Below are 13,047 nucleotides of genomic sequence, written 5' to 3' on the forward strand. Positions count from 1 at the left end.
TTTACACACATTTACCTATGCATCTAAAACTGGGCATGGAGGAGGGATTTATTATGGCAGTCAGATTAAGCCATCTACCTTTATTTCTTGGGCATCCTTCAGGATAAATGTCCAATTTCCCTGTGAAGTACTTGTTCAGTCCCAACAAGGACTTCCACTCTGCCAGAGAAGAAGCAGGAAAAGTTTTTGGGCTTTCCTCTCCTGGTGGCAGTAGGTGTCAGTCCCACAGGAGGGAACATCCCTCATGCAGGAAGTGGGTACCTTGCTGCGTGCTTCATGCATACCAAATGCCACATGTCTTGTCTCCATACAAAAACATCCTACTGTAGCTCTAGGGTAAGACTACAAGCAGGCTTAATATAGCAAAGCAGGCTTAAATGTACATTGTATGTCTCTATGGATGAGTGCAGGAAACAACACTCCCAAAGGGTAAAAACCTGATGAACAAAAGCTGCCTTTCTCTGAAGTCAAGAAACCAGAGACTAAGGAACCAAGGGGAAAACATGCTGGGTTCCTACTGAAATCAAAGGGAACTTTGGCCCTGACTTCTATTGGAAATATCTCTAGTTGTGGCAGTGAGCTCTAACTGGACAAAAGCTTGAAAGATAATCCCCCAGATTCGGTCTAAGAGACGATGTGTGTGGTTGTGTTTATGGCTATAATTTATCACTCTGTGGTGGAGACTCAGAAGTCCACCAGAGAGAGAAAGGCCCTCCTCATTGAGACAGGCCATGTGTTTTCTCCTGCAGAGCAGCAAGAAGCATCAATGAACCCCACAGGAAAGCAGATCTACCACACAGCTGAGCTGTAAAGCTTGAAGGATGCTTGTTCTTGCAGTTCCTTTGGACAAATTTTTCTTAGACCCATTTGTGGTCCAACCCTGACCTCATTTTCCAGTACAGAATTACTTGCTTGGCTAAAAAGTCCTTCTTAACATTCAAGGCCATTTTGGATGGGGCTCTGAGCAACCTAATATAGCTGAAGATGTCTCTGCTTTTTGCAGGGGTATTGGACTAGGTGACCTATAAAGGTCTCTTTCAACACAAACCATTTTAGGATTCCATGAAAAAGAGCTTTTCTGGGGAGAACCCTGGCAGTTTCTTTCTCTGTTTCTCACTTTAACATGTCCTCTTGAAATACATTGAATTAATTGATGAGTATTTAAAGGTATCTATCAGGAATGCAGAGTGTTTGTTCACTAAATCTCTGTCTTTTCTGGGAGCAGAAATTAACATCATGAATCCCACTTTACAAACTAGGAAGCTGAAACACAAAGAAGCAAAGTAATCTAACAGAGAGAGTCCGAGAACAATCTGTAACCAGGTCTCTTGAGTCCAGCATGGGTCACACAGCTGGAGGCTATCTCAGTGGTCAAAGCCCAGCTCACAAAACATCCCTCTTCCAAAAAACCTGACCTTACATCTGAGACCAGATTAGAAAAATAAAGCAGAGATATAAAGGCCAAATTCCAGCCCCATTTAAACAAGCTCCAGTGAGTGTTCGTGCAACAGAGGTTAAGGCTTGCAATAATTTTTATGGACAATATTTTTTACCATAGGATTTGTGGCACACAAAGGCACGACTTCTCAAGCAGCTTCCATTCCAGTGTTATATTTAACAGCGCCAAATAAACCATAGCCGTTGGATGAATATTATATTCATATTTTATTCCATAAATAAACTCCCTTGGTTTGTAAGCTGGTGGTTTTTACTTCCAAAATGCACAAATAATGATTTAAATATTTTTGGAGGAAACATTACAGATGGTTTCAGTTCAGCAGTTTTGATGCAAACATATTTCTTGGCACCACGTCTTAATATGCCATTTCTATAAATACTTAATGCTTACACAGAGTAAAATATATATATATATATATTACAATTAAAAAACAAACAAACATGAAAAATAGTGTTATAATCAAATGTTTAAGTATTGCTCTTTAACAGGTAAGCTTCTGATGTAGATTCACTATACAAACAGGAATAAACTCCTTTGGAGAACTGCAATATTGGTCCCTTTTCGTCTGTTAAGTATTAACGTGAAACCGCTGCTGCTATGATTATGTAGTAATCCTATTTCATCTGGTTTCTAAACACAACAAATAATGATATTCATTTTGCTTTACTTCAAGGATTTAACTCACAGGAAATCAATTAATAAGAGTATTTCAGAGAAAGAAGTTTTCCAGATCTCACAAACCCAGCTGTATTGCTACAAAGGCTGTGTACTCCTAAACAATTAAGATAAATAATACCATTGTAATTCACCATTGACATTAAAAAAGAAAGAGGAAAAAAATATCTCCAAATTATTTCCTTTGGTTAAACTGATCAAAAGGTGATGCTCTAGAAGAGCTGCTTTCCCTTTTAGACTGTCTTTGACTTACTTAAAAGTTGCCTTAAAATTTCAGTTGATATATAAATTACCTTTCTTTATATAAAGAGACAAAGATTAGAAAAATACCTCCAGGTAAGTGAGATAACAAATTTTATGGTTTATCTAGCAGTCAACAGCATTCAAGATCCCATTAGGATGATGGGCAAGAGAATCCTTTCTCACTCTGTGTTTCTTTGAAGGAGCTGGTCCAGTAATTGCTAGGAAAAAGAACAATGGAATAAACAGCCTTAAGAAACCTTTAAAAGACGTGAGGTGGATATAAGTGCAGAAGTCTTCAGTGATACAGTAGGTGAGGTAGTATTGGCATGCTCAGACTTCACATCTACTGGATACACTGCTCACAATAAAAAAAGCACTGAAAGCTTTCCTGTCTTGGACAGGAAGCGTTGAAATTAGACAGAGAAATAGAGCACTTACGTTGTATGTGAGTTGGAGCAGGATTAGCTGGCACTGCCTCAGCTCTGCACCGGGATTAACCATGCTAATGCAGCTTTTTTCCACAACTAATTACTCACTTACACAACAGAATTTCTAGAATGCTGATGCCAGTACAAGGTTCAACTGTTAATTCAAGTTTAAAGAAGTGCCTGTCCCCAAGGACAAGATTTAAACCCCATCCTTTGCTCTCAGGCTTTGACCACAGTCAGCACAGGCTCTCCAGGCAGGACCCCGTTCACGGGTAACCCAGGATCACACCACCACGCTTGACATTCAAGGTACATCCTTACCTTTTTAAACATCTCAGCGCGCAGCCTGTTGCTTTGGATGATGATCCTCTTCTGTTTTTCTTCTTGTTTCTTCTTTACTTCAGGTAAATTGTCATAAATCCTGGAATTAATTTAGAAAGTTAACTTCACATGCCATCATCCCTAGGACTCACAAGTAATTTGGTTTTCCTGTAGGAAACATTTGCCTTCAATGTAGTGTTTGTCATTAATGTGCATCTCTAAGCAGGAAAATTAGATTTATGACATGGGAATTAGAAATTCTTGACAATGATGTTTTTCTACAAAACTTGCCTTGCTGAAAAACACTCCTAAATGTGGACTAAAAAGTAATGAGAGAGAGGGGATCAGGTTATCTCAGTGAAACAGCCTAATTCTAAAGTAGCTTCCAATGAGCTCAGTGGAGTTGGTTTCAGTTTACAGCAACATAATTCAAACCAGGATCTGGCCAGCACACCACTTCGTATTTATGTCACAAAACTATTACCAAGCAATTATTTTCAGGTATTTTTCTAAGTTACAAGACAACTATCATTAAACATCTGTAGACTGTTAGTGTTTTTTCACTGTCATTAGGAACGCCTTTCACCAATGAGTGCACAAAAAGTGAGTTGCTCTCAAAAAGGTGACTTGGTCTGATCTTTTTCCACTGAAAGCAATGCTAAAATTTCTAACAATACAAAAAGAAAGTTGGTCCATCCTTTGCAGCAGTCCTGTTCTTCACATGCACACAAAGCCTGATAAGTTCTGATTTTCCCTCATAATACTGTGCAACATTGAGGTCTTGAAGCAGCCTGCGTTGGCTGGAGACTGTATTTTGGAGAAAAGAAACGGGACACATCTTGAGAACTCCTAAAAATGGAATAAAATCTGCATGGTAACCACACGGAGCTTTCCTCGCTGTAAACAATGACATGAAGTACACTGTAATTTAAGATCAGACACCACATTCCTAACAGCTTGCTATGATTCCCACGCTATATCCCATAATCAGGGTGAAAAAAAACCCAACAAAGTTACTACTTCTATTTTTGAATGTCCTATGGTAAGGTACCTGCCAGGGACTTGGTGTTCGTGCCATGGGTATCTCATGCTTTGAGTGCCCAAAGGGCAGATGCCTCACACAGATACAGTGGGAAAAAACCCCTTGAGCACAACACAAAAACAAGGCAAGCAAAATGGCAGGTCAAGACTCCAGCATAGGAAGGTGCCTTAGGTATGAGATGAAGCAATTCACAGCAAGCTCTAAGCAAAAGTGATTGATACCTTTTTGATCTCATATGCATCTCCTTCTCTGGAATGAATCTTTCCTTTGGTTTGAAGAGGTTATCTAGCAGAGAGGAAACAAAGTTAATGTTAGAGGAGTATACATTTACTGAAAAGTCATGTTCATGTAATCCTCATATCCCATTTCTGATTCAGTTTCTGATAACAAGCAGTGCAGCCAGTAGCCCAAGGAAGATGATTGCATCCCTCTGCTCCTCACTAGTAAGATGCCACCTACAGTGCTGGGTCCAGCTCTGGAGTCCTCAGTACAGGTGATACACAGACCTATTGGAGTGAGTCCAGAGGCCAGTAAAATGGTCAGAGGGCTGGAAGCCTTCTGCTGTGAGAGTTAGGATTGGTCAGCCTGAAGATAAGAAGGCTCTAGGGAGACTTTCTTATGGCCTTTCACAGTACTTAAAGGGGGGTTATAATATATATATTATATATATATAATATAATATATATATTTATAATATATAATATAATATATTGGGGCATTGAAAGAGATGACCTTCAAAGGTCCTTTTCAACCCAAAACAGTCTATGATCCAAATCTCCAGAGGTCAATGGAAAGCCTGGAGATTAATAAGTCCCAGAAACTATCCAACAGAAAAAGAATGGATAAGACCCACAGCAATGACCTTCCTTGCAGAGTTAATTGCATATCAGTTTGGTTATTGCCACATGCAGCTGTGTACACCCTTTACTCAGATCAAGAACCAGCAAAGATTTCAGCTTTACCAAGTGACATTGCTCAGAGAGATAGCAGATGCCCCATTCCTGGAGCCATTTCAGGTCAGGTTGTTTGGGGTTCTGGTTGAAGATCTCTCTGATGACTGCAGTGGGGTTGAACTAGGTGACCTTTAAGGTTCTCTTCCAACTGAAACCAGTCTGTGATCCTAAGTGATTATTTTCCCCAGATTCTTGCACACTGGCCACATCCTCAGCTGGTATATGTTGTGAACCTGGCCTGGTATGATCATTTCTGATTCAATTTACACCTGTTTTGCAGGGCTGTGAATAATGCATGATGTTAGGAGGAGGAAGAAAATTAAATGACCCTTTCCTGATCAAATATGAAGATCTCTATGATAATTCCAAACAGCTTTTCCCTGGATACAGGAAAATAATTGCTGATCTTAGCAGTCCCCGAGTCTCAGAAATGGGTGATTTTAATACCTTCCTTCCAAAATTGATTTCCAAATGGGTAGAGATGTTTGTACAAGGTGGGAAGTTAGAAATTATGTAAATAGAACTGATTCTAGATAAAGGAGATGGGTCAAGGGGCAACATGAGGAAAAACTTCTTTGTTGTGAGGATCTCAGAGCACTGGATCAGGCTGCCCATAGAGGTTGGAATCTCTGGAGAGATTCCAAACCCACCTGGATGTGATCCTGAGCAACCTTCTCTGAGTGATCCTGCTTTAGCAGAGGTCCTTTTCAACCCCCACCACACTTGGATTCTTTGAGGTTATGTAAGACTGGCCAAGTTTATCAGGAAAACAATGGAGTAGAGGTCTGCTGCCTGCACAGTTGTTACTTAGATTTACACCAAGACAACGAAAGAAAAAATGGGGAGACAGGATGCAGGGTCATCCCTCTCGACAACAGGACACATCCAGAGATGGGGAAGGAACATCCCTGGAGTGCACAAGCTGCTACCCCTAATGCATACAGGTGACATTGACAATTTTGACTTGAACTTCTCAGTTCAGGCATATGAAATGGAGGTCTCTGAACACAAGGAGAACCAGAGCACTGCCTATGCCCACCCAGGTCCAGGCAGTTTCCCTGGAGCACCAAGGACATCAATACGATGCCCCGTGCAGTTATCTGAACATCAAAAGGTATTTGCCATTCACAAAACACATGCATAAGACAAATCTATGCACAAACTTATAAACCCTTTCATTTTCCAAGGAAGTTTAGAAGACATAATATATATCACAGCAGGTACCACATCAGCCTCTTTCTGCCACCCTACTGAAGAGACAAAACACAATAATCAAGGCAGAGAAGTAAATACAGAGAATAATTTGTTCCAGAACTGCCTAGGGCAAACTCTGGCCCTGAACAGACCCAGTGACCATTGCCCAAAGTAAAACTCTTTCACCACCAGATTTACTTCCCTGCTGTTTAAGGCACCAAATGTTTTGAGGATATTTATGGGTGATGTCTTCACAACCAAACAGCCCCGAGCAGCTTGTGGGGCTACACCCAGAGGCAAAGTCTCACTCAAGTTAACTGCGTTTCTCACGGAAATGCTACACGTTCTGCAAGATCGCTGTTTTACCTTGATGCAAAAACAAGAAAGGAGCCTTACAGCCTTTCCTCCTCTAGACTGGTACAGTTTTCAAAACAAACTGTGAAAGGAGAGGAAACAGCAAACCCTCTTCTGCCCAAGGACTAACTTTTCTCCACTCAGCAATTGTCTACACTTAATCATGCATATTAAATCTTCAGTGCACACCAGCATCACGCCCAGTTTGCTAGGAAAACTTAATTTGACTTTTATTTATTAGTGGGTTTATGTTCATTTACATGTTAACTAGCTTAAGAGGAATAAACACTTGGATGCTATTGCTGTCCAAATAACCATGAAACTGAAGGGGGCAGATTGTCTGTGACCAAACGGTCCTGGCAAAAAAATTAGGGTCCAAGGTCATTGATTTTCTGGGAGCAGTGTGGATGCCAGCACACTTCAGAGCAGCCATATAGTTGTCTTTTGCAGCTTGAGGTTGCACAACTCATTCTGATAGCTCAGAGCTGTAGATTTCTTTAGAATTAGAATAAACCTTTATTAGAATAAACCAAACCAGGTTGGAAGAGACCTTCAAGATCATCGTGTCCAGCCCATCAACCAATCCAACCCACCCAAACAAATAAACCATGGCACCAAGCACCCCATCAAGTCTCTTCCTGAACACCTTCAATGACGGTGACTCCACCACTTCCCCAGGCAGCCCATTCCAATGGGCAATCACTCTCTCTGTATAGAACTTCTTCCTAACATCCAACCTGAACCTCCCCTGGCGCAACCTGAGACTGTGTCCTCTTGTTCTGGTACTGGCTGCCTGGGAGAAGAGACCATCATCCACCTGTCTACAACCTCCCTTTAGGTAGTTGTAGAGGGCAATAAGGTCACCCCTGAGTCTCCTCTTCTCCAGGCTGAGCAACCCCAGCTCCCTCAGTCTTTCCTCATAGGGCTTGTGTTCCAAACCCCTCACCAACTTTGTTGCCCTTCTCTGGACTCGTTCCAGCAAGTCAACATCCTTCCTAAACTGAGGGGCCCAGAACTGGACACAGTACTCGAGGTGTGGCCTAACCAGTGCAGTATACAGGGGCAGAATGACCTCCCTGCTCCTGCTGGCCACACTGTTCCTGATGCAGGCCAGGATGCCACAAGGCACACCCTCTAACTCAAAGAGCAGCATGGGATCAGACTGAAATTGTATAAACCCATCACTTAGCATTCTCTGTGGCACCAAAAAAAAAAAAATATTACAGGGAAAACAAAAAGAAAGGAGGATTTCAAGTTGCACAGCAGTTTTGTCTGTGTATCACTACGATCCTCAGTACCATGAGTATGGTCACAACCAATACCTTGCACGTTCCTCCATCCTTGGGCACAGAAGAGTAGTTGAGGGCACTACAAATAACACTGCAGAAACCTGCACTAAGCCCTCACACAGAAAGTCAAGCTGGACCTCACATGAGATGCAATACCATCAGAGAGAATGACTGGCTAGCAGAGGCCAACTTTTACATGATTTCCTGTGCACCATGAGTGATATCTGCTCAAATTCACAAATTTTTATTCCAGAGGTTCTCAGACATCAGATCTGTGGAACAAAACTAATTATTTTAGGGTTCACTTCCTTTTTCCTAAATAAAAGCTGTTAATGGCACATTAACATTTCCAGACCTCTGTGCATAACTACCAGAACATGGGAAGGATGAAAAACCCAGCCAAGGATCTGCAGGTCTGTGACCTGTCTTGCAAACAGCCTGAGAATCTAATCTGCATTTTTAATCTGAGTTGCTAAGATGGGTTGGGCTCTGTGTTCAAGGGCTGGGAAGGACTGCAAAGGCCAAGAGCTGTGTGGGTTCCTCTAGAGTAACCCTCTCCTGATGGCTTAGAAAAGTCTTGAAGGGCATCAGACCCATCACTGCCCACACCAAGCAGCCTGTAACTATGTGTGTGCCTGTGCTGGAGACTTTGAGAAGAAGAATTAAAGAGAGACACTGGGGAAAATCCTCCAAGGGAAAAAAGAAAAAAAGAGAATCTACCTTGGTTATAAAACTACCTTGTGTGGAGTGTTAATAAGGTTAACACTTGGAAGTACATACTCGGTGATAAGAAGGATTCAAACCTGCTGGAGCAGGCCCAGAGGAAGCCCCAGAAAAGATCTGAGAATAGAAGCCCTCTGCTATGAGGACAGGCAGAGACGACTGGGGTTGTTCAGCTGGAAAACAAAAAGGCTCTGGGGGATCTTCTTGCAGCCTTTCAATAGCTAGAAGGTTACAAAAAGGCTGGGGTAAATCTTTTTGGAAGGGCCTGTTGCAACAGGGCAAGGGGTGACGGTTTTAAACTAAAAGAGGAAGATGTAGATAAGAGATAAGCTTTCACACTGGAAATAGTGAGACACTGGCATGGGTTGGCCAGAGAGGTGGTTTGATGCTCCATCCCTGGAACTCTTCCAGGTCAGGTTGTTTGGGGCTCTGAGCAACCTGAACTAGATGCAGATGTCCCTGCTCACTGCAGGGGAGGACGGACTAGATGACCTTTCAAGGTTCTTTCCAAACTAAATCACTCTATGATTGCATGACTCATGTAGTATATTTGGCCTCACTCTCAGGTTGCTATGTACAAGAAGAAGAAAAAAAAGAAGAGAAAAATCACATGCAAGCATGAGGTAGAAATAAAGCTAATCCTTGGTGGATTTTAATATTAGGCTTTTAAAAATGGGAAAATAAAAGGTGGTATTAAATGAGAAAATAAAAATCATATGTGCATTTAAACATTTGTTAATATTCCATACAGAGAAGAAAGCATATTTCAAAGCTGAAGCGCAGCAGACATACAGAGCTGTAATAACCTGCCAAACATATCATGAAGACCTGAATTAACATTCTTTCCTACCAAGGGAAGATCAAAGTAGGGCATAAACTGGATAATTCCACAAGTTGATAGTCTTGTAAATGGCATTTCATCAACATTCCTTACCAAATTTCATAGCATTGTATTACTTTTGGAGAAAACTATTTTGAAGGATAGAAGAGATTTCAGAGCAGGCATTCAGCATTTCCAGTGATGCACTGCAGTTAAAAAAAGAAAGGGCATAGACAGGTAGGTATAAAACACTTCACTGATGTTTTATTCAGACCTTGTGAAACTACTGAGCCTCTGGTATTTATATCAACACTGGGTGCAACTGTTGTCTGGCATGTCCATAGTGGGAGAAAGAAGCCACTTCAGCGAGTTGCAAATGAAGGTAAATGGATCATCACTGTAACATACTTTAACTAATGTTAAACTGCAACTCAGACAGGATGAATAACTTTCCTGCACAGGAAGTTGGTAAATGTTTAAACAGGGAACAGATAAAATGATTGTGTTGGAACCATCCCCTGACTTACTATTTACCACAAAAGCATTTTAAAGCGCAGCAAAACTTAACAAAGGATAAACTCTGCCCTGTAGTAACATGGTTTTGGTGCTCAATCACCCTGAAGGCACTACAAGCACAGCTTCCAGGCCAAGATGTTACCAGGTGAAGATGTTTAATACATCACACAGCGAAGTTGCACACTCTTTTAGAAAGCATGTGTGTCACATCTTAATTGGTTATTTTCTCCTGGTGTGCATGTAATTAAGGCATATAATAGGTTAAAACAACAAAATAATATTCCAACACATCGGACTCTGCCAAGTCTTTCTCCTCACTTAGAAGATGCTTATGTTCTTTTCTACGTCAAAGATTAAACGTGGCCTAACTCAACCAAGGGCAAATCTTCCGCTACATTTCCCTCTTTCTTTCTCTGAGTTACTGATAAGGTGTGCATTCCTAACTCAAGGGCAAAACATAGTTGTTCCAAAGCTATCTGAAAACAAGCCTTCCCCTACACTGTCCAGCATATATTTTCTACTAATCTGAATGCAAATTCTCCTCGTTTGTTAGGAGCGAAAACGTGCCTTTGAGGATGTGTTGCCAGTGCCTGAACGACAGAGCACTAACAGTGGTAGCTCTCCGATTAAGCTGATTTTTTTTCCTGAACTGAAAAAAACCCCAAACCAATTCAGCAAAATCCCACTTGCCCAGAGAAGTCCTAAAATATAATGGATTTTTTTTTTAAGCACTGCCTTTTTAAAATCAACAGTGCCCTGAAAAATTAGTCTTGAATCTAAGATAAATATCAAGATGGCTTAGCTTGCCCATAGCAGCCCACTGGAAGTTTATCCAGAGAGTATAAGCTCCTGCCTACACCCAAGGGTGCTGCCCAAACAATTTGCACATTGTATGCCAATGAAGGCTCTGAGGTGACCTAATTGTGGCCTTCCAGTATCTGAAGGGGGCCTACAGGAAGGCTGGGGAAGGATTTCTCGGGATCTCAGGTAGTGATAGAACTAGGGGGAATGGAATGAAGCTGGAGGTGGGGAGATTCAGGCTAGATGTGAGGAGGAGGCTCTTCACCATGAGAGTGGTGAAGCCCTGGAATGTGTTGTCCAGGGAGGTGGTCGAGGCCCTGTCCCTGGGGGTGTTTAAGAGCAGGCTGGATGAGGCTCTGTCCAGCCTGATCTAGTGTGGGGTGTCCCTGCCCATGGCAGGGGGGTTGGAACTAGATGATCCTTGTGGTCCCTTCCAACCCTGAATGAAACTATGAAACTATGACTTCACGCAATAAATTACTCTATCTGCAGTCAACAGACAAGGTTCTGGTATTATTCATTAAAAACTTAATTTGGTGAAAGGTTTGATGGTAAAATTGCCTGGGCTGGCTTTATTCTCATCTGAGAAAAATGCTGAAGCTCAAAAGTAGTCCTTCTCCCAAGAGTATCCACAGAAAGGTGCTTCATGGATGTTCAAGTTGTTCAGATCTGTTCTACACTGTGGCTACTGAGATTTCTGATCCTCCTGAACATTTCACTATTTCACCACCCCAAGGAAGTGGTGGAGTCACAATCCCTAAAAGGATTTAATGCATGTAGAATAGAACAGAATAAACCAGGTTGGAAGAGACCTTCAAGATCATCATGTCCAACCCACCAACCAATCCAACCCACCTAAACAACTAATCCATGGCACCAAGCACCCCATCAAGTCTCCTCCTGAACACCTCCAATGATGGCAACTCCACCACCTCCCTGGGCAGCCCATTCCAATGGGCAATCACTCTCTCTGTATAGAACTTCCTAGCATCCAACCTACACCTCCCCTGGTGCAGCCTGAGACTGTGTCCTCTTGTTCTGGTACTAGCTGCCTGGGAGAAGAGACCAACATCTGCCTGTCTACAACCTCCCTTCAGGTAGTTGTAGAGGGCAATAAGGTCACCCCTGAGTCTCCTCTTCTCCAGGCTAAGCAATCCTAGCTGCCTCAGTCTTTCCTCATAGGGCTTGTGTTCCAAACCCCTCACCAACTTTGTTGCCCTTCTCTGGAGGTATCTCTGTAGATACAGTGCTGAGAGACATGGTCTAGAGGTGACCTGGCAGTGTTGGGATACCAGTCAGACTTGATGATCTTGAAGATTTCTTCCAACCAAAATGATTCTGTGATTCAATCTTAATCACAAGTACCTCTAAAATAAGCTGCTAAGTTTACATGTTTATGAAAACAGGTTCAGACTAAGTTAAAGCATGATGCAGGACATCTCAATCTCCTTTCTTCAAATGATACTTGGATATTTCTGGATCTCATCCAAAAAAAAAAGGTTAATTAGCATCTCACATGGCCTAAATAATTTTTGATTAAATCATGAAAAGCATGATATTTATTTAGAAAAAAAAATAATTAACAAAGTATGACAGATCTCAGTAAATTCATCAGGAGATTAAATTATTCTTTAATAAAACCTGCACGAGCTTTTTAATACTAAGTTTTCCAGTTTCTAATCATTGACGAAATCAGACCTTTTACTCCTGGATTAGAACATCCTTCATCAAAATTAAATTTTCTATTTGTCTTAGCTCAAGACTCCAATGAAAGTACCCCCCCAAGCACACTGACTGAGCTTCTTGAGTCACCCATTATAAGGCACAGTGTTTCAACACTGTCGTCATTCACACGGAAAACAATTCATATCTGAGGATTTGCCAATTTAGTGCCGCCTTCCTTGTGCAGAGGCTGCCTACCTCCTCTCTCTCTGCAAGGATGAGGGCATGGAAGGGACATGCTGGTCACCCCATTCACTGCATCACTTTCTCCCCTGTCCAAGCACCAAGCTCCTGAGGGGTTGTGTCACACACTGCCAGCAACCAGCAGGTGCTGCAATGCTTATCTGACTCAGGCACTGCTCTGATCAGTGTGACGACTAACAATATCATAAAGATAGGTCATTCCCCTTCCTAATTCAATTACCTGCCTGCATCTTAGTCTTTATTCAGAGCTGTCAGCCTTAAGCAAGAGGCCATGTGCCAGCAGGAGCAGTGGCACTACTGCTT

The 13,047-nt window shown here is 41.9% G+C and overlaps 1 protein-coding gene across 1 annotated transcript in view; it reads right to left on the bottom strand.

Moving 5' to 3' along the window:
* Positions 1-1,646: 1,646 nt before the first annotated feature.
* CUNH10orf90 (chromosome unknown C10orf90 homolog) overlaps positions 1,647-13,047 on the bottom strand; it is an 83,430-nt gene continuing 72,029 nt past the window's right edge. The window contains exons 7-9 of the mRNA XM_068140205.1: positions 4,390-4,453; positions 3,127-3,226; positions 1,647-2,595 (exon numbers count right to left, since the gene is read on the bottom strand). Coding sequence (XP_067996306.1) covers positions 2,557-2,595; positions 3,127-3,226; positions 4,390-4,453 — 203 coding nt within the window. The 3' untranslated portion in view covers positions 1,647-2,556. The remainder of the gene's footprint in view (positions 2,596-3,126; positions 3,227-4,389; positions 4,454-13,047) is intronic.

Source organism: Melanerpes formicivorus, unplaced genomic scaffold (genome assembly GCF_026170545.1).
Source record: "Melanerpes formicivorus ecotype bairdi unplaced genomic scaffold, bMelFor1.0.p_v2 SCAF_6, whole genome shotgun sequence".
NCBI lineage: Eukaryota > Metazoa > Chordata > Aves > Piciformes > Picidae > Melanerpes > Melanerpes formicivorus.